The 26786-nt window shown below is 41.5% G+C and overlaps 1 protein-coding gene across 1 annotated transcript in view; it reads left to right on the forward strand.

The window, feature by feature from the left end:
• The window catches only part of APAF1 (apoptotic peptidase activating factor 1), a 75545-nt gene extending 62183 nt beyond the window's left edge, over positions 1-13362 (forward strand). The window contains exons 22-26 of the mRNA XM_052640474.1: positions 51-170; positions 484-609; positions 5011-5136; positions 6902-7048; positions 13216-13362. Of these exons, the coding sequence (XP_052496434.1) occupies positions 51-170; positions 484-609; positions 5011-5136; positions 6902-7048; positions 13216-13362 (666 nt within the window). The remainder of the gene's footprint in view (positions 1-50; positions 171-483; positions 610-5010; positions 5137-6901; positions 7049-13215) is intronic.
• The last annotated feature ends 13424 nt before the right edge of the window (positions 13363-26786 follow it).

The raw sequence follows: 26786 nt of genomic DNA on the forward strand, positions 1-26786 counted from the left end.
GGGGTATTTTCAGAAAAGGGTTATAACAGACTTATTTCTTTGATATTCAGATATGGAATTGGCAGTCAGAGGACCCTTTCTTTCTCCAAGCCCACCAGGAAACAGTGAAAGACTTTAAACTCTTGAAAAATTCAAGACTGCTTTCCTGGTCATTTGATGGAACAGTAAAGGTAATTTATAACAGACGTTTCTTTGTTAAGAAATACTCTACTATTGCATTGATTATATAGTGACAGCCAAAAGCAGATGGCTGATATGTAAATACTTAAATTTTTAAATTTCTAAAGTAGAAATGCCTGTTTTTTGTTTATTGCAGTCATTTACATCTGCTGTGTGTGTATGAACATTTGTACTAAAAGGCGCTTAAAGAGGTCAGAACAACCAGTGTGCTGAAGCTCTTGTTTTATAGCTCTCTTCTGGCTAATTATGCTCAGTAATACAAAATGTTCTGAAAAGTGTCAACTTCTGAGTTTTTCTTTGAAGGTATGGAATATTACTACCAGAAGAATAGAAAAAGATTTTGTGTGTCACCAGGATACAGTTCTTTCTTGTGATATTTCCTCTGATGGTGCTAAGTTTTCTTCTACCTCTGCTGACAAGACTGCAAAGGTAGGTCAATTGGGTGAAAGGTGCATGCCTAAACCTTGAGTGTTGGTTATGTATTGTGAGTCTAACTAATGTGTAAAATACTTCCCTGGTGGCTCAGATGGTAAAGAGTCCATCTGCAATGTGGGAGACCTGGGTTTGATCCCTGGGTTGGGAAGATCCTCTGGAGAAGGGAATAGTTACCCACTGTAGAATTCTTACCTGGAGAATTTCATAGACACAGGAGCCTGGTAGGCTACAGTCTATGGATTTGCAAAGAGTTGGACATGACTAAGTGACGAACGCTAACTAATGTGTAAAAGAGAAAAATAATATTCTGTCTACATGTCTAAGTGACGAACGCTAACTAATGTGTAAAAGAGAAAAATAATCTGTCTACATGTCTGTCTCTTATAAATTTTTGGAGGATGACCATTGGCATTTAGTTTGTACCAAATATGTTAAGTGAATGACACTGAGGACTTTTGATTTCTCCTTTACTGATATATTTTTGTCTGTTAGTAATCAAAGGCAGCATCTACTGCATATTCTAGAAATAAAAAGTGTTGAAAGAGATTTACATTTAATTGTACACCCACAGTTAAATTTTTTGTAATCGATGTAAATTGATGCTTCTGAAAATCATATTCCAGTGAAATGATGCTGCCTGCTTGGGGGCACTGAAGACTCCATCCTATTCTTTTTTCTTCATCTTTGTTAATGGGATTGTTATCTGTCCATCTTTCCAAACTGTAAACCTTGGATTTGCCTGGGATTTTCCTGTCTTCTGTGTTCTGTTGATTACTACTCAGTGTCTCTTGGATCCTTATTCTCTTCCTTTTCCCCACCCCTGAGACCAGGCTGTCCTCTTTCACTGGTGGACCTGCCACTGGTCTGCACCTCCTCCCGTTTATCTTCCCTGCTGCTGCCCAAGTGCCCTGTTGAAGCTCCTCTGAGACTTGGTGGTTTACAAGCCTATATCCTTAGCTCATCTCTGTCTCTTTCTGCTGAATTGTTTCCTCTGTGCCAGACTACTTCTACTTCCACCTTTTTGTGCACACTGTTATCTGCGGCTCAACTCAACCTTTTATCCTATTTTGTATCAGTGCATCGTGACTCATGCTTTTAGATCAGCATTTGAGGTCAATTCTTCAGTGAACTCTTTCCTGGCCCTCAGGCAGGATTAGCTCTTCTACCTTAAGTGTTCCTATTACATGTTCTCATGTTAATCATTTACTTCATACCACTGTTCGCTCAGCCATTTATGATTACACTAGAAGCTTTCCAAGGTCAGGGACTGAATCTGGTTATCTTTGTGCTACCAGTCCTTTGCTCAGTGTCTGGAACATTTTTTCAGTGTGTGCTTGTTAAATGGTGATGACAGAACCACCAGGGAGAATATTGGAAGGAAAAGAACAGCATCTTTCTGCCAAGATAGTAGGTTGGTATAGGGATTATAGTAGGGTCATGATGGAGAGTTCTGACAAATGGGGTCCACCAGAGAAGGGAATGGCAAACCACTTCAGTGTTCTTGCCTTGAGAACCCCATGAACAGTATGAAAAGGCAAAAAGAGGACACTGAAAGAGGAACTCCCCAGGTCGGTAGGTGCCCAATATGCTACTGGAGATCAGTGGAGAAATAACTCCAGGAAGAATGAAGAGACAGAGCCAAAGCAAAAACAACACCCAGTTGTGGATGTGACTGATGATAGAAGGAAAGTCCGATGCTGTAAAGAGCAATATTGCATAGGAACCTGTAATGTTAGGTCCATGAATCAAGGCAAATTGGAAGTGCTCAAACAGGAGATGGCAAGAGTGAACATCAACATTTTAGGAATCAGCGAACTAAAATGGACTGGAATGGGTGAATTCAAATCAGATGACCATTATATCTACTACTGTGGGAAAGAATCCCTTAGAAGAGATGCGGTAGTCATCACAGTCAACAAGAGTCCAAAATGCAGTCCTTGGATGCAATCTCGAAAACGGCAGAATGATCTCTGTTCGTTTCCAAGGCAAACCATTCAATAGCACAGTAATCCAAGTCTATGCCCCGACCAGTAATACTGAAGAAGCTGAAATTGAACAGTTCTATGAAGACCTACAAGACCTTCTAAAACTAACATCCAAAAAAGATGTCATTTTCATTATAGGGGACTGGAATGTAAAAGTAGGAAGTCAAGAAACACCTGGAGTAACAGAATGAAGCCAGGCAAAGGCTAATAGCGTTCTGCCAAGAGAACACACTGCTCATAGCAAACACCTTCTTCCAATAACACTAGAGAAGACTCTATACGTGGACCTCACCAGATGGTCAATACTGAAATCAGATTGATTATATTCTTTGTAGCCAAAGATGGAGAAGCTTTATACAGTCTGCAAAAACAAGCCTGGAAGCTGACTGTGGCTCACATCATGAACTCCTTATTGCCAAATTCAGACTTAAATTGAAGAAAGTAGGGAAAACCACTAGACCATTCAGGTATGACCTTCATCAAATCCTTATGATTATACAGTGAGAACTAGATTCAAGTGATTAGTTCTGATAGAGGGCCTGATGAACTGTGAATGGAGTTTAGTGACATTGTACAGGAGGCAGTGATCAAGACCATCCCCAAGAAAAAGAAATGCAAAAAGGCAAAATAGTTGAGGAGGCCTTACAAACAGCTATGAAAAGAAGAGATTCGAAAGGCAAAGGAGAAAAGGAAAGATATACCCATTTGAATGCAGAGTTCCAAAGAATAGCAAAGAGAGATAAGAAAGCCTTCCTCAGTGATCAGTGCAAAGAAATAGAGGAAAACAATAGAATGGGAAAGATTAGAGATCTCTTCAAGAAAATTAGAGATACTAAGGGAACATTTCATACAAAGATGGGCACAATAAAGGACAGAAACAATATGGACCTAACAGAAGCAGAAGATGGTAAGAAGAAGTGGCAAGAATACACAGAAGAACTATACAAAGAAAGATCTTTATGACCCAGACAATCACGATGGTGTGATCACTCACCTAGAGCCAGACATCCTGGAATGTGAAGTCAAATGGGCCTTAAGAAGCATCACTATGAACAAAGCTAGTGGAGGTGATGGAATTCCAGTTGAGCCATTTCAAATCCTAAAAGATGATGTTGTGAAAGTGCTGCACCCAATATGCCAGCAAATTTGGGAAACTCAGCAACGGCCACAGGACTGGAAAAGGTCAGTTTTCATTCCAATCCCAAAGAAAGGCAATGCAAAGAATGTTCAAACCACTGCACAATTGCACTCATCTCACATGCTAGTAAAGTAATGCTCAAAATTCTCCAAGCCAGGCTTCAGCAGTACGTGAACCGTGAACTTCCAGATGTTCAAGCTGGATTTAGGAAAGGCAAAGGAACAAGAGATCAAATTGCCAACATCCATTGGATCATTGAAATAGCAAGAAACTTAGTTCCAGAAAAACATCTACTTCTGCTTTATTGACTATGCCAAAGCCTTTGACTGTGTCAATCATGACAAACTGTGGAAAATTCTTCAAGAGATGGGAATACCAGACCACCTTACCTTCCTCTTGAGAAATCTGTATGCATGTCAGGAAGCAATAGTTAGAATTGGACATGAAACAACAGACTGTTTCCAAATCAGGAAAGGAGTACATCACGGCTGTATATTGTCACCCTGCTTATTTAACTTATATGCAGAGTACATCATGAGAAATGCTCGGCTGGATGAAGCACAAGCTGGAATCAGGATTGCCGGAAGAAATATCAATAACCTCAGATATGCAGATGACACCACCCTTATGGCAGAAAGTGAAGAACTAAAGATAGGCTAGGAATTTCAGTCCCTATTATCTCATTTAATTTTCACTTTACAGGTGTTACTATTCCCATCATACAGATACAGAAACTGAAGCCAGAGAAGCTCATGTGGTTGTCCTAGGCCAAGGAACAAATAAATTGTGGAGCCAGCACTCCACTCAAGTCTTCTTCACTCTGTAGACCATTTTGCTGTTCTTCCTTCTGAGTTTAAAGAAGTTAAGGAAGCTGTGACTTTGATCCTTATCCTGAAGTTTACTTGAATAATTAAAGGGAAACTAAAATATTAACAAGGTTGCTAATTGGCATTTGGGCCTCTCATAAAAGGTTATAAACTGCTGAATATTAGTACTTCATATAATTGAATTTATGTCTAACTAGCCAGTAAAGAATCTGTCTGCAATGCGAGAGACCTGGGTTCAAGCCCTGGGTCTGGAAGATCCCCTGGAGAAGAGAATGGCGACCCACCCCTGTATTCTTGCCTGGAGAATTGCATGGACAGAGGAGCCTGGCGGGCTACAGTCTATGGGGTTGCAGAGTCAGACTGAGCAACTAACACACACAGCACTCGAGGCAGGGTTTGTAGATGCTTATTTCGAGATTTCTAAACAATCTGAATTGCCTTCCAGATTTGGAGTTTTGAACTCCTTTCTCCTCTTCATGAATTGAGAGGCCACAAAGGCTGTGTGCGCTGCTCTTCCTTCTCTGTGGACAATACCATGTTGGCGACTGGAGACGACAATGGAGAAATCAGGGTAGGGTGTTTGCTGACATGAAAGCACTGTTTTTCTTATAGCTTTGGCTGATCCTCTGTACCACATCGGGGCCCTTTGTTAATGTAACAGGGAAGCACAGGCCATGGGGTTCTGGTTGGATGAGGCATGCTTTGTTCTGTTTCCTGTGCACGTTGTGTTCACAGCTGCACTCCACTGCAGAAAAGAATTCGTTTTAGAGTTAGAAGTGTTTCCTATGTATGTGAGAAGGCAGATGCCGTAGTTATTTGCGGTTGGCTCTCTGCTGTTAGCTTGAGAATGATTCATCCTAATTTTTGGATCTGAACCAAAGATTGTTTTTAGTGGCAGAATTTGAGGAGAATAATTTTTGTAAATGGTTATCTAGATTATAAATGAATTGCAATTCTGCTGTTTTCTGCACTGAAAGGTCTCTTTAGCACTATATCCGTTAAATAGTCAACATTTAGAGTAGGGCCTGTTGCTGTCCTCATGGGGCTCTTTGCTGCTGGTTGTATTGGAAGCACTGGGTGGCTGAAAATGATTGGACATTGGGGTGCTTTGGTAACCAGTATAATTAAGGAGAGTCTTTTTTTTTTTAATGAAAGAGAAATTAAAATTCAAGGCATAGGTATATAATGTAGAAGAGTGAGACAGTATGCAGTTTGCTGGAACAGAGGCATTATCAGATAGGCCTTCCAGGAAAATAAGATTCTCTTGCTTAAGAACTAAGTAATCAACTAAGTAATCTCTATGCCATTCTCACAAATATCACACCTGCTGAAGGAGCAGGGCTGCTTTGGGAACATTGGTTTTGCTCTGAGTCCTCATCTCTGGATGAAAGGACCTCTTTATTGGTTATAAGGCAGCGTTTCATTTTCCAGAAAGCCCTAAAGGTAAAAATTGTCTCTCTTTAAGTGCTATTCAAAAAATTTTCTTTAGTACATTAAAAAAATTTGTTTTTCCACTTGATTTTTCAAAAATACAGGAAAGCAGTTAATTTTATATATATATATATATATATCTTATATCTAGCTGTCTTACTGAATTCTTTCTAGTCAGTTTTCCATTTGATTCTCTTGGATTTCCCAGGGAGATATTTACAAATGATGATTTTTATTATTTTATTTTGCTATTTGTGCCTCTGTTGTTCTTATTCTGATGTGTAATTTCTTTGAAAAGTTAGAGTACTGCTGATATATTAAGTATCACTGGAAGTAAATGGAAATATTAGTATCTGTTAGTAATTAGGTTGTTTATAGGAGTTCAGTAAAATAATCTTAGTGAATGTTTATATGTTTGCTTCCTTATTTTATACATATAAAATATTAAAAATTATACATATGTATATTAAAAAAACTTACTGGACTTACTGTTTAAAATATGTATACTTCTTGTGTTTGTATTGTATCTGTTGTTATTCTAGATCCTAAACTAGAATTCTTTGTTCTCTTGAGGTAGTTTAATTTGTTAGGCCTGTTTTGTTTATTCCCTGCTTCTCTTATCATACTCTTTTTATTCAGTGAAAGAGTTGCAGTTTTCTAATTAATCACTCTTAAGTCCTTTTGTTATTTTTTTTTGGTGTATAGTTAATGATAAATATCATAAGTAATGCATTTTAATTGTATATATATTTTTTAATTTGAAAAAGAATATGATCTAAAAATATTACTAAGGTATCACTGAATTGTAGTTATATTTTTAAGAAAAATTTCCAAATATGTTCCAGATGAGATAGATACAAAACTTCTGAGTAACCCTGCTAATGCACTGTGTATTACTTTTGTAGATATGGAATGTCTCAAACGGTGAGCTTCTTCATTTGTGTGCTCCAATTTCAGTAGAAGAAGGAGCTGCTACTCATGGAGGCTGGGTGACCGACCTTTGCTTTTCTCCAGACACCAAAATGCTTGTTTCTGCTGGCGGATATCTCAAGGTGAGGGATTCTCAAAAACTGAAGGAAAAGAGCAGCCTGTACCCTGCTTTCCAAGCTATTTTCACATCTTGTGTCTCAGCTGGGCCTCATACAGCCCATCAGAAAGGAGGGGCAGTTACTATTACCCTGTTTTGGATGTCGAGATGGATCTGCAAGGCTGCTTTCCTCAGGTCTTTTGGAAGTTCTGATGACAGTGTTAGGGATGTTCTCAGACCAGAGCTCTCATACCACCCCATACAAGTCTTAGACGATCAGAATGACTAGAAAGTAGGGCGTTTAACTGGATTTGATTTCCTACTTTTCTAATTGTGAACTGTGTTGGTTGAAAGTCTTTAAAAAATTTTTTTATTTGTGAAATTTTTTTTCTTAAGTATTAGTGGTAATAGTAGTAATAATAGTATTATACTATCATTATAGTAGTAATAATAATAAAAATAGCAACAGCAGCATATTGCTTTATAGTTTAGAAAATGCTTTACTTACATCATCTTTGTAGCCAGCTTTGTGAGACTTAAATTTTATCATCTTTGGTTTGTAGGTGAGGAAAGTGATGTTCATAGAGGTTGTGAATTTCCTAAAATTGCTTAGTACATTTGCTTATACGAACCTAGTATTAGTAAATACTGAGGCCACTGTCGAGTATGTTGTAGTGCCTCAGGGTTGTTTTTTGATGCTTGCATCTTTTTATCCATCCCCTCACTAAGAATGTACTAAGTGCCACTGTGTGCTGACTCTCCTGTGTGGGACAGTGTTTAAAACTTGGTTCTTGCCTAGGTGGTTGACAGTCTTTGAGGGAAACAGACAGTAAATAAAGTCTGTTAAGTGTAAGAGGGGTTCTAGGACATGTCTGCAGAAGGATATTGGAAGCACGAAAGAGACAACAGAGGGTTCCTGGGGAAGGGGTGCTGGAGCTGAGCCTTTTGAGTAGCAGTTGATGTGTAAAAGGGGTTTGAAGATGGTACTGTATATTGTACTGATCGCTTAATATAGAATGCTATTGAATTAGATCTTGTGATACTGTTTTTTCCTTCCTGAAAATGTTCAAGGGTAGGAGATGACTCTAATTGTCTAGTACAGTGTGTGTACTTCACATACTGTAGTGTATGTGTACTGTAGTGTAGTATTGTGTACTTTACAGCTGTGCTTCATCGCCCAGTTGTATCTGACTCTTTGGGACCCCATGGACTGTATCCCGTCAGGCTCCTCTGTCCATGGGATTCTTCAGGCAAGAATACTAGAGTAAGTTGCCATTCCCTTCTCCAGGGGATCTTCCCAACCCAGGGATCAAACCCAGGTCTCCTGAGTTGCTGGTGGATTCTTTAGCATCTGAGCCACCCAGGAAGCCCAAGAATATGGGAGTCTGTAGCCTGTCCCTTCTCAGGGGTGAAGGACCAGGAGAACCAGCTGAGCTACCAGGGAAGCCCCCTGGCACAATATTGTTGTTGTTGTTCAGTCACTCAATCGTGTCCAACTCTTTGTGACCCCATGGACTGCAGCATGCCAGGTTTCCCTGTCCTTCACTGTCTCCTGGAGCTTGTTCAAACTCATGTCGATTGAGTCGGTGATACCATCCAACCATCTCATCCTCTGCGTCCCCTTCTTCTCCTGCCTTCAATCTTTCCCAGCATCAGGGTCTTTTCTAATGAGTTGGCTCTTTGCATCAGGTGGCCTAAGTATTGGAGCTTCAGCATCAGTCCTTCCAATGAATATTCAGGACTGATTTCCTTTAGGATTGACTGGTTTGATATCCTTGCAGTCCAAGGGATTCTCAAGAGTTTTCTCCAACACCACAGTTCAAAAGCATCAGTTCATCAACGCTCAGCCTTCTTTATGGCCCAACTCTCAACATCCATACATGACTACTGGAAAAACTATAGCTTTGACTAGACGGACCTTTGTTAGGAAAGTAATGTCTCTGCTTTTTAATATGCTTTCTAGGTTCATAGCTTTTCTTCCAAGGAGCAAGCATCTTTCAATTTCATGGCTGCAGTCACAATCTGCAGTGATTTTGGAGCTCAAAAAAATAAATTCTCTCACTGTTTCCATTGTTTGCCCATCTGCTTGCTATTTGCCATGAAATGATGGGACTGGATCTCATGATCATCATTTTTTTGAATGTTGAGTTTTAAGCCAGCTTTTTCTCTCCTCTTTCACTTTAATCAAGAGGCTCTTTAGTTCCTTTTCTCTTTCTGCCATAAGGGTGGTGTCATCTGCATATCTTATATGTCTCCCAGCAGTCTTGATTCCAGCTTGTGCTTCATCCAGTCTGGCATTTTGCATGATGTATTCTGCTTATAAGGTTAAATAATCAGGGTGAAAACATACAACCTTGATATACTCCTTGCCCAATTTGGAACCAGTCCGTTGTTCCATGTCAGGTTCTAACTGTTGCTTCTTGACCTGTATACAGATTTTTCAGGAGGCAGGTAAGGTGGTCTGGTATTCCCGTCCCTTTAAGAATTTTCCGCAGTTTGTTGTGATCCATGCAGTCAAAGGCTTTAGTGTAGTCAATGAAGCAGAAGTAGATGTTTTTCTGGAATTCTCTTGCTTCTTTTTATGATCCAGTGGATGTTTGCCATTTGATATCTGGTTCCTCTGCCTTTTCTAAATTCATCTTGAACATCTGGAAGTTCTCGGTTCATGTACTGTTGAAGCCTTGCTTGGAGAATTTTGAGCATTTGCTAGCATGTGAAATGAGTGCAGTTGTGTAATTTGAACATTAGCACAGTATAGATGTTCAAAAATATCTGAATGACTGAATTGAAGTTTTTGGATATATGGCACCTATATAAATACAATTTTATTGAATGAATACTCTAGCTTGTAAAAAAGAGAAGTCAGAGGGCAGTGTTTAGCTCTATGAGAGGATGTGTATTGTGATTTATTTTGCAAGTTTACATTGAAAGTACACTGTAGTTCACAAGATGTTGCTTTAGCCTGTACCTAAATAAAGGCCCATAGGGTCACAGACATGACTCAGCGACTAAACAGTAACAACAAAGAAAGGCACACCTTTATTTAGTTATTGGGGGATTGAGATACTGTTACCCCTTGTCCTCCTTGAGTGTAGAGATAAACTGCTCCGAGGATAATTCTTAGGGGAGCAGCATTGCGGTTTTTGTGTTGGAAGCTGGGAGTCTTCAGCTATATTAACTGGTGAAAAACTTAACTGCTCAGCTTTGATATTGAGCTTCTAGAGACTCTTTCTTTAGATTCTCTGGGCCCCATAGAAGACTATCACAGAACTGTGAGTCTGGCTTACAAGATAGAATAGAGATCAGTGACTAGATAGCCAGCGTTCCTAGAGCAGCACGAGATAAACAGCAGAATCAGCGTCTGTAGAGTTATGTCTTGAGCATGAAAGAACCTATAGCCTATGTATTCAGTCTGTATATTTCAGTGACAGGCTATTCTTTCTTCTGGTTTGGTTACCAGCATGGTTAAACTGATTATGATATAGCCCAGCCTGCATCTACCCAGCATGTTAATGAGACGATCCAAAAGCACAAAGCAAATTAAAAGTAAAAAGGAATAGCTGCTGTAGTATCCAAGAAAATAGGCCTTTTGAGTCTGTTTATAACCCAAGCTATATAAATTGAATGTTAGTAAGATAAAATGTGTATCCAGTAGCTAAAAAGCTCTTAGCTTTTAACATTATTTCTATTTATAAGTTAAAAATAATGTAATTTACTTGTGTTATGCTGCAGAGTACCTCCTGTTAGAAAGGCAAGAAATCCACAGTAAGTTATACTCGGGAGGAGAAAGGCTGATTTGAAATATTAAATACATGGTGATAAGTACAGGTTTGCCATTACTTAGAGGCAACAGAATATTAAGTTCAGGAGAATGAGCCTTGGGGCAGACTGCCTGAATTCAGAGCCTAGCTCTGCCACTCATTAGCTTTGTGATCTTGCATAAGATGATTTCTCATCTATAAAATTGGTATAATAATAATACCTACCTCATAGGGTTGGGAGGGTTAAAGGAGTTAATACATGTAAAGTACGTATACATGGTGGCACATCGTGCACCCTGAGTAAATGTTAGCTGTTTTTTTCCGTTTTTAAAAAAGTGAAGTGTAGTTGATTTAGTGTTTCAGTTGTACAGCAAAATGATTCAGTTATATATATATTTATAATATAGATGTTGAATATAATTCTCTGTGCTGTAACAGTAGGTCCTTATTGCTTATCTATTTTATATATAGTAGTTTGTACCTGTTAGTCCCCAATTCCCAATGTATCCTTTCCTCTACTGCTATTTCTAAAAAAAATTATTTCTTAGAGCAAATTTAGTTTCACAGTAAAATTGGTTGAAAAGTACCGAGTTCTCATATACCCCACCGCCTCCACATAGAAGCCTCCCCACTATCAACATCCTCCACCAGAGGGTACATTTGTTATACCTGATGAATGTTCATTATCACTAAAGTCCATAATTTCTGTTAGGATTCACTCTTGGTATTGTACATTTTATGAATTTTGATGAATGTATAATGATGTGTCCACCATTGTAGTATTATGCAGAGCAGTTTCACTGCCCTAGAAGTCCCCTGCATAAGTCCTGTTTAAGTGGTTAAGACTCCGTGCTTCCACTGCAGGGGGGCATAGATTCAATCACTGGTTAAGAAACTAAGGGTATGCTGTGTGGTATGGCCAAAAAGAGAGTCCTGTTTAATATTGTCTTTTCATCCATGACCACATTAATAACTGTGGGGTAGTGTTTCCAAGCAGAGAGGTTTAATAGTGGGAAGGGTATGGGTGCACAAGGTTGGGAAACCAGATATCTGTTCCACTTCTGCCACCTGCTAGCAGTGTCATCCACAGTGACAAGGCCTTTCTTCTCTCTCAACCCTGGTTTCCTTACTTTTAAGGTAGGGCAGTTGGACCAGCTGATCTCTATGATTTGCCTTTAGTGGCTGTCCTCCACAGTCTTGATTACACTGCTGTTTTATAGTGCGAAATTGTTAGTTCTGGAAAATTTCAAGTTAGTACATGTTGCTTTACTTAAGTCCACAAGGTATGCTTTTACCAGTTAGCATGACCAATAGCGAACATGAATAGTTGATCCAGTCACACGAGCAAGGCAGAATGCTGGGCATTGCCATGGATACAGAAGTGACCATTGCGTTTATAATTCTCAGAATCTTGATGTACCTGAGGCCTTTTCAAAAGTTGTTCATGGACATGGTCTCTTGCCCTTAGCTGTGATATATAGGTAAGCATCATGATCTCTATTTGGTAACAGAATATAAATATTATTATAATCTTGGCCAATTCAGCAATTGGGAGGAGAAAGGAAGGACTTGGTCTGAGAACCTCCTGCATTTGAATGTTCAGTATTTATTTGGCAAATACATGTATAGACTTTTTAAAACAAATTATTTTTTTATTTTTGGCTGTGCTAGGTCTTCGTTGTTGCACAGGCTTTTCTCTAGTTGTGGTGAACAGGGGCTACTCTCTAATTGCAGCGATGGGCTTCTCATTGCAGTGGTTTCTCTTGCTGCGGAGCACCAGCTCTGTGACACGTGGGCTCAGTAGTTGTGGCTCCTGTGCTCTAGAGCACAGGCTCAAGAGTTGTGGCTTCGTTGCTCTGAGGCTTGTGGGGTCTTCCTGTATCAGGGATCTAACCTCTGTCTTTTGCATTGGCAGTCAGATTCTTTACCACTGAGCCACCAGGGAAGCCCAAATAAAAAATTTGGTCATGGGCTCTTGAATCACTCCTGGTGAAAGGATTCAGTAGAGAGAACCTATTCTGTTCTGCAGCTCCTATTATGAGCAGTCAAGACTACTTGACTACATAGAGGATTGTTCTTGCCATTCTACTGAGGATGACATGCAGACAGAATTCAGTCCAGCTGTGGCTGTAATGGACTCTAGGGTAGCCTGTGACTGCAGTTTTGAGTAGGCTGTGTGTTTTTCCATTTTGCCTAACAATGGGGGTTAGTTAGGTGTGGGGTCGCTGTGAGGCACTCACCAGGGCTAATCATGAAAGGCGGACTGGGTTGATGATACTGTATTTAGCATTAAACTATCTATAGACATCTTTCCTGGCATTAGCTTAAATTTGGGAGTAGGAGGGGCGGGGGTGAAGGATCCTGTTGGCACTGCACATTGTCTCACACTGTAATTACCAGCCTAATAAGAATTTTGTTTTTCTCTGCACAGTGGTGGAATGTTGTCACTGGGGAATCCTCACAGACCTTCTACACAAACGGAACCAATCTTAAGAAAATACATGTGTCCCCTGACTTCAAAACATATGTGACTGTTGATAATCTTGGTATTTTATATATTTTAAAGATTTTAGAGTAAAATAGTTAAGTGGTGATGTAAGTTGACCTCTTTTAATTTTGAATTGGAAAAAAATCCTAATGAAACTCTGTACTTTTATAAAGCTGTGAATTGTTTTGTAGTATTGCATTCATTACAAAAGTGTTTGTGGTTGGATGAATAATGTTAATGTAATTTTTCCCAAATGAACATGCCTTTAATCTTGTTTTTCATTATCACCATCATTTTTTAACAGTTTGTCCTTAAGATGCAAATGAAAATGTAAATATGTACCTAGTTATACCATTGGTAAAATTCTTCCTTGCTGCATTCAAATTGGTTGACATAATAATGAAAATAATTGAAAGGAAATATATATATTTTAATACTATCATTGGTGCAGGCCATGCCTCAGGGTGGTGGTAGCCTGCTTTCTGAACCACACCCCAAGGGGGTATATAATTCTCCCAAATATAATCTCTGAGCCTCTTTGCACCCCTTAAAATTTGCTTTCAAAATATTGTGTCTGTGTGCACAGTTTGCAAATTTTTCTTTAATTCACTTGATAAGTGAGTCTTAGGTTTCAAAGTTCTCTCTGTGAGGCAAATGTTATGCATGTTGGAGAGAGTAGATTTTGTCTGTCTACCTTTTTCCCTTAGCTTGTGGCAGCCCCAGGCTGGACCTGGACTCTGTCAGTCTCTGGACTGGGCACTGTCCTGCTCTGTCTGGTTTTTTATGTACCAGACTTCCTACTTGACTGAACTTAACCTTTCTTAATCCTCACTTTTTCTCTTTTCTTAAAAGCAATTGTTCCACATTTAAATGTTAGTAAATTGGAATAATTGAGGAGGAGATAATTTTAATCATAGGTTTTAACAACAGACTTCTTCTAAGATATAGAAAATAGTAAATAATAATAATAATAATTTTCTTCTAAATTCCATTTACTTTTAGATGAATGGCATTGCCAGTGCTGTTCTCTTAGCGAATTTCAAGAGAATTCTCTGGTTTTCTACACCATACTGGAAGAGTCATTGTGACTGGAAGATATCACCTTTAACCTCCCAGCCAGTCTGTTTTCCTTCCCTTCTCTCCCTCAAAAGTTAATTAAAAAGAGAAATTAGAAAAGATAGTTTTTCTTTTTTTATTATGTATTTTATTTTCATATAAATTAACATCCTAAAAAAATTAAAATAGAAACACTAAATACAATATTGCACAGAGCAGTCTCTGTTAAATGCCCATTATATCATTGAAGTTCATATACACATGGAGGGACTAAAGGAGACAGGAAGATGGAAGCAGCTGCAGTGACTCATTTTTGTTCTGCTTTTCATTGGTCAGGTTTTCATGCTTATTTTTGCTTTAATTCCAGAGTCATGTCTTAGTTTTATTTTATAGAGTGATTTTCCCTTTTTCTGCCTACACACCTCTTCAGCTTCTTTTACTCTTTCTTGGAGAATAAGTTTGTTCTCTTTCTTCCAAAAGTCTTTAAAGTCAGAGCTGAATTCATGCCAGATACTGAAGAAAACGTTTGGGGACACTTCCTTCTTTCCAGTTTTTGGTCTCATGAAGAAATAGGCTGTAGTCTCCAAAAAGCACTTAGGAGTCTCTGTCAGTGAGTTCTCATCTGCTTCTTGGTCAATTTTAGCTTGAATAAGAAAGTGTTCCATGTTTTCTTTGAAAGGCTAAATGTGCCCTTTTGAGGACACTTGGTAAACTTTCCCCACTTCAACTTCACAGGCTCTCAGGTCTTTCTTGAGTTTTCTGAGGTGTTTTGGATGAATCTATGGATGGCTCTTCAATTTTTTCCCAAATAAGTGAAGCACTGGCGTCTCTGGCCTGTCTGTGACTGTCAGACCAGGGAAGGGATGCAGGCGGTGGAGGCTGGAGGGATGGCTGTGCATCAAGCTGAACTGATATTCGCCTTGGAGACACGACCAAAGAGATTTCTGAGCAGAACTTCGTCTGAGGTCCCGAAGGCAAGGGCAGCTCCACTGATTCTCCATGTGCGGTCAAGGGTGGGGGGCCCACCTTTGGGGCTCCCCCAGGAGGAAGTGCCAGCACACCACCCTCTTCCATCAGGGACGTCTAGATGGACTTGGCCTGTACAGTCCTTTCATACCTGACGTCATTTTCGCCCAACCTGAGGGCTTCCAGACCCACCTCTAGGGCGAGGTATTGCTTCTCCAGCTTAGCTATCCTGATCCTTGATGGTCTGCTCCAGCTACTGTATGACAGTGGCCTGACCCTCAGACTTCATGTCACACACTTCCTGTGTCAGCATCCTTAGGCCTGTGTTCTTCATCAGGAGGTTTAGATGGTGGCCAAGCAGCTGGGACTCTCTTGGGAAACTGCCCTTCGATATAATCCAGTGAGTGTATGGGTTGACTAACTGCAGCCCGGGGGTAAAGTTGCTCTTGTCAGTGCAGAGGTCAAAGTCTCCTAACGCACAGCAAACACGGATGCTGCCAGCACTCAAAGATAGTTTTTGACAGGGAAAGGCATATCAATAATATCAGAAACTAGCTTTTTTGACCTCCTGATTAGGAATTTTATTTGCAGCTTAAATCCAAACATTTTCCCTGAAATATATGGTTAAGTGTTCATAATAGATGTGGTTCTTACATAAAAAGACAAAAAATTTTTGTTGCTGCAACAATTAAATCAAGTGAATATCAGCTTTAATAGTAGGCAAGCATTGAGCCAGTTTCTGTTGTTGGTGCATATTAGTAGATGTGGGGTGGGTAGGGGGATAGACCACTCCAGATGTATTTTAGATTAGATGTTCCTATTTAGCACTTAAGGGAACCATAAGTAGAGTGAATAAAATACTTTGATTAGATTTGATTTTGGTTTTTTTTGTTTGTTTGTTTTATGGTAGGTTGAGGAACTGATTTATGGGCTTACTGTGACTTAATCAAATGTGATGTGAAAATCTCAATTTCATAAAAAGAAATTTCTGTAGTGGCATGCTCTGTGTAGAGTACCCAAATCATAATTTGATTTGCATACAGTGTTTAGGAACTCTATGTTTATAGCTCAGAGTATAAGTTTTAACTTTTGGAATTAAGTCACTTGACTATGAAAGTATAGCAACAGATATGCCTTTAAAAATGCTTGATTGGCCTTTATCTTACAAATAAAAAGAAAAATAAGAAGAAAGACCAGGTAACATGAGGGAAGAAGAAGAGCCTTTCAAGGCAGCTTAAGTGGCCAGTCAAGGGGAGGGTTTTGTTTTTCACTTTCGGACGAGCATTTTTCAAACATTTCTCCTTGCTTTATTATTTTTTAATTGGAAATACATTGTATTTTGTATGTGTTTTTTTTTTTACATTGGGTATGTTTTGTATGTTTTGAAAACTTTTGTAATTGTGATATGCTTACATGATTTTTTTGCCTTGGTATACATTTTAATACATGAATTAAAAATTTTATAATAAAATTCCTAAAATATTTTTTAAAAGCATTTTTAGATTGTTTCAGACTCCTTGCTTGTTCTTTTTTGGTCAGAAAACACATATGAGAGATTCTTCAAATTAAAGCCATCAGCCTCTATGCTTTATCGGGTTATGTGTAATGCAGTTCTATCGAAATTTTCTGTCTCCTCAGTTTGTCTCTGATGCCCAGTGTGGCCAGCATGGAGAAGATCCTGTAAAGAATTCATTCATTCCTTCTTCATTCAGTATATATTTGTTGAGATCTCCCCTGTGCTTCACATTTTTGTTAGTATTGGGGATATAACAGTGAGCCAAGTAGAGTCCTTGCCCTCCTGCAGTTGGGGGCTCAGGAGAGGCAGACAAAGTCAAATTTAGTGATTAGCTTGTATGTGAGTAGGGAGAAGGAGGGTTGTGGTTACAAGGGGGCTGCTCATTCAGAGGGTGGCACTTGAGTTGAGACCTCAAAGGTGAGGTAGTGAGTCAGGCAGGTGTCTGGAGAGTGTCCCCAAGTGAGGATACAGCAAGTACGAAGGCTTGACATTGGGATGGCTTGGTCTGCTCCAGCACAGGCAAGGGGGCCACTGTGGCCAGAGAAGGCAGAGCTGGGAGCACAGGAGGAGATGCAGCCAGCTCTTCAGGGGGTCTCCCAGGCCAGGGCGAGGACATCTCGCCTGAGACAGGAGCCAGCACAGGAGTGTGAACAGTGGAGGCATTGGACATAACCATGGCAGCTGAGAATCAAAAAAGCAGGGAGGGAATTGGGGAGACCACTGAGAAGCTTTTACAATAATTTGGGCAAAATGAAGGCGGCCAGACTGGGGTGCCAGCAGTAGAGGCTGTGACAAGCTGAATTCTGGATATATTTTGAAGGTAAGTGTTAATAAGAGTTGCTGATAGAGCAGATAAAGGTTTGAGAGGCGCAAGTCAAGAACAATACCAAGGTGTTGGCCTCTGACTTATGCAACTGGAAGAATATAGTTGCCATTTGACTGAGATGAGAAGACAGAAAGGAGCTGACTTTCGGACAAAGTAAGTTTGAGGTGAGTGTTAGGCAGCCAAGAGGAGATGTTGAGTAAGTGATTGAAGAAAAGGGTCTGGAGGGAATTCCCTGGTGGTCCAGCTTTCACTGCTGTGAGCCCTAGTTGGTGAACTAGGGCTTTGATTCTAGCTGGTGAACTAAGATCCTATGGGCTGCACTCCAACCTCCTCCCCTATCGCTACCCACCACTGAAACAAAAGATCTAGAGTTCATGGGGGAAAGTCTCTGATGGAGATAAAGAGCTGAGAGCCATCAGCCAGTTGATATTTAAAACCATAGGATGAGATGCAGTGAAATGGGTGTAGATAAGACAGAAGAAAGCCCTGGTCTGAGCTCGGCACAGTCTGGAGGTTGGTGAGCTGAGGGACCAGCATACAAGATGGAGAAGGACCAGCAGAGACTAACAATTGCAACCTAGTGTGGTAAGTGCAGTGGGCGTGGGGTCCTTCACTCGGTGTGCTCGTAAGATTGCTTTATTGGTTCATTCAGCCACCTGTCTCATCCTCTATGCCTTGAATATCTACTGTGCCTTGTACTGTTTTAAGCAGCAGCGAAGGCAACAAACCCATTTTAATTTTGGGGGAAAATTGGGGAAATGAGAAAATAAAATACCAGCAGTTGTCTCATCTGTAGAAGTTCCTCAGGATTGTTGTAAGGATCTAATAAGAATGTTCATAAAGTACTTACTGTCTCAGTGCTTGGACCAAGAAAGGGCTCACTGCACATTCCTTGATGTTATTTGGGTCTCTTCAGCTTTCTTGTGGCAGCAGGCACTTCCCTAGTTGTGCTCTCTCCCAGCAGTCCTGCCTCTGAGTGATCTTTCCAGACTGCTCATCTTATCGTGTCAGTTCAGTTCAGGCACTCAGTCGTGTCCGACTCTTTGCGACCCCATGAATCGCAGCACGCCAGGCCTCCCTGCCCATCACCAACTCCCAGAGTTCACTCACACTCACGTCCATCGAGTCAGGGATGCCATCCAGCCATCTCATCCTCTGTCATCCCCTTCTCCTCCTGCCCCCAATCCCTCCCAGCAGCAGAGTCTTTTCCAATGAGTCAACTCTCCGCATGAGGTGGCCAGAGTACTGGAGTTTCAGCTTTAGCATCATTCCTTCCAAAGAAGTCCCAGGGTTGATCTTCAGAATGGACTGGTTGGATCTCCTTGCAGTCCAAGGGACTCTCAAGAGTCTTCTCCAACACCACAGTTCAAAAGCATCAATTCTTTGGCACTCAGCTTTCTTCACAGTCCAACTCTCACATCCATACATGACCACTTGAAAAACCATAGCCTTGACTAGACGGACCTTAGTTGGCAAAGTAATGTCTCTGTTTTTGAATATGTTATCTAAGTTGGTCATAACTTTTCTTCCAAGGAGTAAGCGTCTTTTAATTTCATGGCTGCAGTCACTTCTCTTTAAAACCCTGGACCTGCTGTGTTCTCTTGCTTCTGTAGTTTTTGTAGCTGTTCTCACTTCTACACTGCCCCTCCCCAACCTGGTTTTTGTTCCTAATTCCTCCTTGTCTTCTTCCTTGAGATAACCCTTCTGCTGAAGGCTCCCCTGTCCTCTTGTAGCCCTGTCTTTTCTCTGTCATGGATTTTATTGCCCTGTACTGTTTGCTTAATGGAGTCCCCCATTAGATTGCAAACTGCACAAAAGCCAGGTCTGCCAGGTGTTTTATTCCAGTCTACTGTAAGCCCAGCTTCAGTTGGTGCCTAAGTACCTCTTTGAGTGATCGGAATTCTCGTACACCCTCATGCCCACAGCACATTCTTTGTTCTCCGTCTGCACTAGGATGTCACGAGGCTGTCCAGATGAATCACATCACCAGCATTTTCTTTATCTTCCTGTTGTAGTTTGGCACTTTATTGTGAAGCATCGTTAGGCGAAAGTAAAGTTTTACTTGGATAAAAAAGATTTGCTTCCAGATTATATAAAATGAATAAACATATCCCTGGAGCGTTTCAGTTGGCAAGTATGGTGATCTATTCAACATATGTTCTGTGTTGTTATTATAATTTACTTACCAACTTTAGAGAAGGAAAAATGATTTTCTAAGAACTCAGTCTCTGAAAATGGTCACTTGAATGGATTCCCTTGCTTGTAACCCCTATCCTTCAGACTATAGATGTGAAAGTAAAAGTGTTTGTTAGTTGTTGAGTCGTGTCTGACTCTTTGTGACTCCATGGACTGTGGCCTGCTGGGCTCCTCTGTCCATGGAATTCTCTGGGCAAGAATATTGGAGTGGGTTCATTCCCTTCTTCAGTGATCTTCCCAATCTGGGGATCAAACCCGGGTCTCCTGCATTGCAGGCAGATTCTTTACCATGTGAGCCACCAGGGAAGCCCAAGACTACAGGGCAGGAGCAGAAGAATTTGCGTCACATGGGGCTCGTCAGAGACCAGGCCTCTGAAGTCACTTGACATCAGCAGGGACTTACTGCTGAGTCAGATGACATTGTGAATAGAACAAGACTTGGGACATCTTCATTTCAGTTATGGTTCAGGAAAATGAGTTGCTCATGTTCATTGTAAATTCATTTATGACGTCAGGCCCTCAGAACTACTTAACCACATGAAAGTGAAAGAAAATTTCTCTGTAATTTCTCATCACCAGGACTAGAATGAGTATCTTGAGAGAGCATTCTATACCTGAGTTTGGGTTTGGGGTTTCTGAGCATCTGATTGACCAGGAAACATCCAGTGGGTGAGTGCAACCTCATGGACTATAGCCTGCCAGACTCCTCTGTCCATGGAATTCTCCAGGCAAGAATACTGGAGTGGGTTTCCATTCCCTTCTCTAGGGGAGTTTCCTGACCCAGGGATTGAACCCAGGTCTTCTGCATTGCAGGCAGATGCTTTACTATTTGGGCCACCAGGGAAGTTCCCTATCTTCACAGTAGTTGAGTGCATTTGCAGACTCTACAGTCCTAGTATAAAGAGGAAGAACTACATCCCCCAGCAGTTAAGGCCAGGAACGGAATCTAAACCTGATTTTTCTTTTCTTTGTGGAAATAACCAGACTCAGTAAGCTACACATTGAGTGTTTCAGTTGGGAGTGGATCCTCTTGGGTTCATTAGATGAAAACCAGGCTAGGGGTCAGTGTGCAGTTCAGCAGCTGGGGAAGACTTTGGAGGTCTGTATTTCTCATTTCTGATTTATTTGCTGCACTCTATCAAATGACTCCAAGACATAAATCCTGTCTAGGAGGAAGGAAAAAGGAGCTACTGTTGTTTTTTAGGGCCTTTTATGTGTCAGGTGCCATGCTGGGCATTTTTCACACATTATTTAATTAAATCCTAATGACAAGGCTGTAAGGTGTTACATGTTTTCTAGATGTGGAAACAGGTGCAGAGAGGTCAAGTTACCAAGACCCACAACCAAGGGGTGGAGCTGTGGTCTTGGTCACAGTCATCAGCCTCCTCCACAGCCCCTGGGCTGGAGGATCCAGGAGCAGCATTTCAGCTCTACACTTCATTCATTGTTCATTTCACTCATTCACTCAGAGGTTGTGCATGACTGGTCTTGAGTCCTGAGCTCCCAGAGATGATATTGGAGGTGGTCCCTACTCCTGAAGAGCTTCCCCCTCTGCCCCTTGGCTATCCTGGCAATCCATCCCTGTGCCTATAGGGATGGCTCTTTGAAAAAGCATCAGGGGCTGTTCTGATGAGGCCGAAGGAACAGCAGAGGTTTGGAGGTGGGGAGTGGCTTTGGATTTGCCAGCACTTGGCAAGATAGGTGGTGGCCCCACTGTGACCTGCTCCATGGAGAAACCTGATTCTACTTTGAAGATTCTGCTGCTGCTAAGTCACGTCAGTCGTGTCCGACTCTGTGTGACCCCATAGACAGCAGCCCACCAGGCTCTCCCGTCCCTGGGATTCTCCAGGCAAGAACACTGGAGTGGGTTGCCATTTTTTTCTCCAGTGAATGAAAGTGAAAAGTGAACATGAAGTCGCTCAGTCATGTCTGACTCTTCGCGACCCCATGGACTGTAGCCTACCAGGCTCCTCCATCCATGGGATTTCCCAGGCAAGAGTACTGGAGTGGGTTGCCATTGCCTTCTCCGCTGAAGCTTCTAGGGGGTTCATTTCAAATTAGCAGCAGCCCTGGGGTTAGTGGACACTTAGGTTTCTTCTGCCATCTTGATTTCGTTTCTGTTTCTTTTTCCTTTCATTTGAAAAGGTGTCAACTCTGAGCCTGTTTCCTCCTTTGTCAATAGGGACCACAGCATCTAAGTGACAGGTTTTTGAGAGGTTAGAAAAATACATCAGACATCTGACACAGTTCTCAGCAGTGTTAGTCATCTTTTGTCCCAGTTGCCACCCTTTTTCCTTTGCTGCCCACACTTGGTTTGCAGACTGGGATCGTGTGGCTTTTGCTCTGTAGAGCATGCCTCTCTCCAGATACCTTTCTCTCCCTCCTGGTGGATCTGTCCTCATGGCTGTTAGCTCCCGGAGACAGACCTTGCTCAGCAGGAAAGCTGTTCCAGACTTCCTGGGATATGCTTGCGCCTGTCAAGTGATGGAGGATTGAGATTGGAAAAAAGACCCTGAGCCATTTGTTTCGACCTGTCAAATGGATCCAAGTTCAGATCCTGGCTGTCCTACCGTCCCAGCTGTGTGGCCTTCAGCAAATCGTTTAACTTCAAGGGAGCCTCAGATGTGGGGGACTTCTCTGTGGGCTGCCCAGCTTCTCAGGGGATCTGGAGGACCTGGTCTACAAGAGTGAAACTTATCATCAGTCAGTTCAGTTCAGTCACTCAGTCGTGTCCAACTCTTTGCGACCCTATGAATTGCAGGCCTCCCTGTCCATCACTAACTCCCGGCGTTCACTCAAACTCATGTCCATAGAGTCAGTGATGCCATCCAGCCATCTCATCCTCTGTCATCCCCTTGTCCTCCTGCCCCCAATCCCTCCCAGCATCAGAGTCTTTTCCAATGAGTCAACTCTTTGCATGAGGTGGCCAAAGTACTGGAGTTTCAGCTTTAGCATCAGTCCTTCCAATGAACACCCAGGACTGATCTCCTTTAGAATGGACTGGTTGCAGAAACTTATCATACTTAGCTGTATAAAATCTCCTCAAACCCAGGTCTCACCCCAGACCTTGTTAACCCAGAATCCCCAGAGATGGGACCCAGGCATCCATATTTTTCAAAGTTCCCCAGGTTATTCTAGAGTTCAGCCACGGTTGAGAGCTTATACCCTCAGCTCTCGCCCTGGATGGCCTACCAACCCACTGCCAGTCTCACTCTTGAGCTACAGCCAGCTGTGCCTGTGATGTCTGCTTCTACAGCGTGCTCTCTACACGTGCTCTGTCGCGACTCTCTCAGGAATGGAATGTCCAGAGCAGCACAGACATTTGGTGTGCATATTAACACAGCTCAGGGGGATGTTTCCTGCTTGGATTTGATGGCTAGCTTACAGAACGACTCTGCCAAGGCTGAATTATTGTCATTTCCTCCTCCAGTCACTGATTTCTCTGTCCAGGTATTTCACCTGTGTCTGCTTCTTTCACCTTTTACCTAGCACTGTGACATCACCATTGTGGCAAATGCTGTCGGGGGCCATCCTAATATTCAGTCTTTCCCTTTTCCTAACAACTTCTGTATTCTTGCCAGCTTCAGTGTGCTCAGCTAAAATCGACAATAGCTATATTTTCCAACTGCTTATCTCGGAGTGGCAGATGTAAGCAGAACTTGTAGGATGAAACTTTCAGGAAAGCTCCTGAAAGATTGCCTTACTCAGTTGTGAGGCAGGAGCCCTTTGGTCCTTACCATCTTTTTTCCTGTCTGAAATGTGGATATGTTGAATGATGCTCCAGCAGCTATTTTGTGCTCATGAGGTGACTTTGCAGATGGATGCCCCTAGCTAAGGATGGCAGAATAGAAATACAGGAGGAACTTGGGATTTTGATAATAATTGTGGAGCTGCTATTCCAGCCCTGTACTATTTATCTCTGAAGTTCATGTTACACGAGAAGAAATTCAACCCCTCCCTTTGAAAAAAAAAGTAATTTATTTGGTTGCCTTAGGTCTTAGTTGTGGCTTAGTTGCTCTGAGGTATGTGGGATCCTAGTTCCCTGACAAAGGGTTGAACCTGCATACCCTGCATTGCAAGGTGGATTCTTAACTGCTGGATCACTGGGAAGTCTCCCCTCCCTTGTTTTAAGAGAGTCTTACTTCTGGTCTTTGATACTAGTCCCTAAGTTTAGTTCTTGATACTGCCTGACTAAACACTAGCATATTGGGCTTTTTGGTTTTTGTTTTTCTCTCAGAAAACTGTATTTTTGAGGAGTGGAGAGAAATCAGCCTGTCAAAGGTCAGAAAACAGCTTCGTGTGTGTGTGTGTGTGTGTGATAAGTTGTCTCAGTTGTGTCTGACTCTCTGCAATCCTATGAACTGTAGCCCACCAGGCTTCTCTGTACCTGGGGATCCTCCAAGCAAGAATACTGGAGTGGGTTGCCATGCTCTCCTCCAGGGGATCTTCCTGACCCAGGGATTGAACCTGAGTCCCTTACGTCTCCTGTGTTAGCAGGCAGGGTCTTTACCCCTAGTGCTGCCTGGGAAGCCCTGATATTGCTTCTTACTTGGGGGCATCTCGGCTTCCCTGCTCACCTGTCTTACTGACAAGAGGCAACAAGGAGGGGAACTGCAGACCTCCCAGGGAGCAGCTTTTGGGCATTTGATTGAGGCACCGAGACATCCAGAGGACGACTGAGTGTTGAATATGGATAGCTTTGAATGGCTTGTCTTTTTCTAAAGATTTATGTGTTTTTATTTATTTTTGGCTGCACTAGGTCTCCATTGCTGTGTGGGATTTTCACTAGTTGCAGTGCATGGACTTCTCATTGGGTGGCTTCTCTGTTGCCAAGCGTGGGCTCTAGGTGCATGGGCTGCAGTAGTTGTGTGCTGTAGAGCGCTAGATCGGTTGCTCTGCCGCGTGTGGGATCTTCCCGGACCAGGGCTCGAACCCACATCCTCTGCATTGGCAGGCGGATTCTTAACCACTAGACCACCAGAGAAGCACCTGAGTGGCTTTTATTACCATGTTGTGAACTGACTTTGGTTCTTAAGAGTGGCTCCATGTCGGTTCACTCTTAATCTCAGTACTGAGACATCACTCCAAGTTTTCCTAAATGGCAGGACTTGCAAGATGCATGTTAGTGTCTTTGGGCTTGTGAAGTAACAGCTCCTTGGCTGTCTGTAGACCTCAGTGGCTGCACTGCCACCTTCGGCTGGGGTGACCCTCCTGGAGCCGTTAAATAGAGAATCTCTATTTCAATCTGGTGTATGTAAGTCTTTAGATCACCAGTCATTAATCATGCTTGGAAAGTTAAAATGCCCATGCAGCTTTTACAAACATAGGTCTCCTGGGTTTTGGAGAGAAAAACAGAAACTGTTTGGATGATAATTTGTAGCTATGATTATTTATGAGTGACATATAGAGTATACTATGTTGAGCTGGGAATAATCATCTTTGCACTACCAACTCTAAGTAAAATGGAGCTGTGGTGAGTACAGAGTGAGCTTTTGATCAGAGGATTGACTTGAGATGAAGACAGGAAGCAGTTAAGTGGAACTGGCATTCCCCAGGTCAGCACCAAAGTCCTTCGGTTAATTCCACTGCAAAAATAAGTCCTGGCTCTTGAGTACTAAATGGAGCCTCACATGATGCAGAATGGTGATTGGGCAGTAGACCTAATGAAATTCCCTTTCTCTGGGAAGCAGGACCCAATTTTGGGGCCAGTTGGATGGAGTGTGGAAGAGGCTGATGGAGCCTAGGTTCACGAAGACTCTGCAGGCCTGTGTTGGCTGGTTACCAAATTTTAAGAAATGTGTTTATAACCGTCAGGTTGCTTAATTTTCATAGGAAACATACTTAGTGAATAGTTATATAATATAAAAAGAGAACTGAAAAACTTAATGTCTTTAAAAAAAAGTGGGGGGGCCTTCCATACAGACTTATGAACATGGTCATGGTATTCCAGTTCTGTGGAGAAAGAACTCTGGTGGCTAGCCCACTTATCAAATTTTTATTTCTTTTCAGAACTAGCTTAGGAGCAATGCCGCTTGGGGTCCAAGTATTAATTTTCACTGATTTCTGAGAATTTGGCCATGTGTTCACCATCTAAGCCTGTCTTCTGCCCCATGATATCCAAACATTATATGCACCAGCAATATTCCAAGTATTTCAGCAGAAAATCTGGTATGTCTTGAGAAAAATCACTTCCATGACTTATTAATGAACTAATGACATAATTTTCATTGGGTTCATTTACCCAAATTTATCATAGACTATCATTTAAGAAAAAAATAAATGAAGTAAAAGAATTGAAGTCTTTTTTGGAATAATATTAACATTCAAGTGTCTCCACCCCCCATGGATATTTCAGTTGCCAATGTCTCAGATTCCCCCTTCAAGAAAATTAAGTCCAAATCCCTGGCTGTCTTCTGTTTGTGCCCCAGACTCATTCTTCCCTCTGCCTGCCCTGTTGTGTGACTGGTGGTGCCTTGTGTAGACCAAATCAATGGCACCTTGCCCTGCGGCTTCCAGTTGGTTCAGGTAATGCAGTGTGGAGAGTGAGATCAGGGTATTTTTTTTTTCTTTTTTTTTTTAAACGAGTATCACTCATTTACAATGTTGCATTAGTTTCAGGAGTACAGCAAAGTGATTCAGTAGGTATACACACACACACATAGCTATACTTTTTCCATCACATAGTAGGTTATTGCAAGATACTGAATGTAGCTCCCTGTCCTTGTTGTTTATTTTCTATATAGTGTGTGTATCTGTTAATCCCATTATCCCTTTCCCCTTTGGTAACCATAAGTTTGCTATGTCTGTAAGTCTGTTTTGTAAATAAGCTCATATGTATCATTTTTTAGAGTTTACATATAAGTGATATCATAAGATGCTTGTCTTTGTCTGACTTCACTTAGTATGATAATCTCTATGTTTATCCATGTTGTCACAGGGAATTCTCTGGTGGTC

The sequence above is a fragment of the Budorcas taxicolor genome, chromosome 5 (assembly GCF_023091745.1).
Source record: "Budorcas taxicolor isolate Tak-1 chromosome 5, Takin1.1, whole genome shotgun sequence".
NCBI classification, from domain to species: domain Eukaryota; kingdom Metazoa; phylum Chordata; class Mammalia; order Artiodactyla; family Bovidae; genus Budorcas; species Budorcas taxicolor.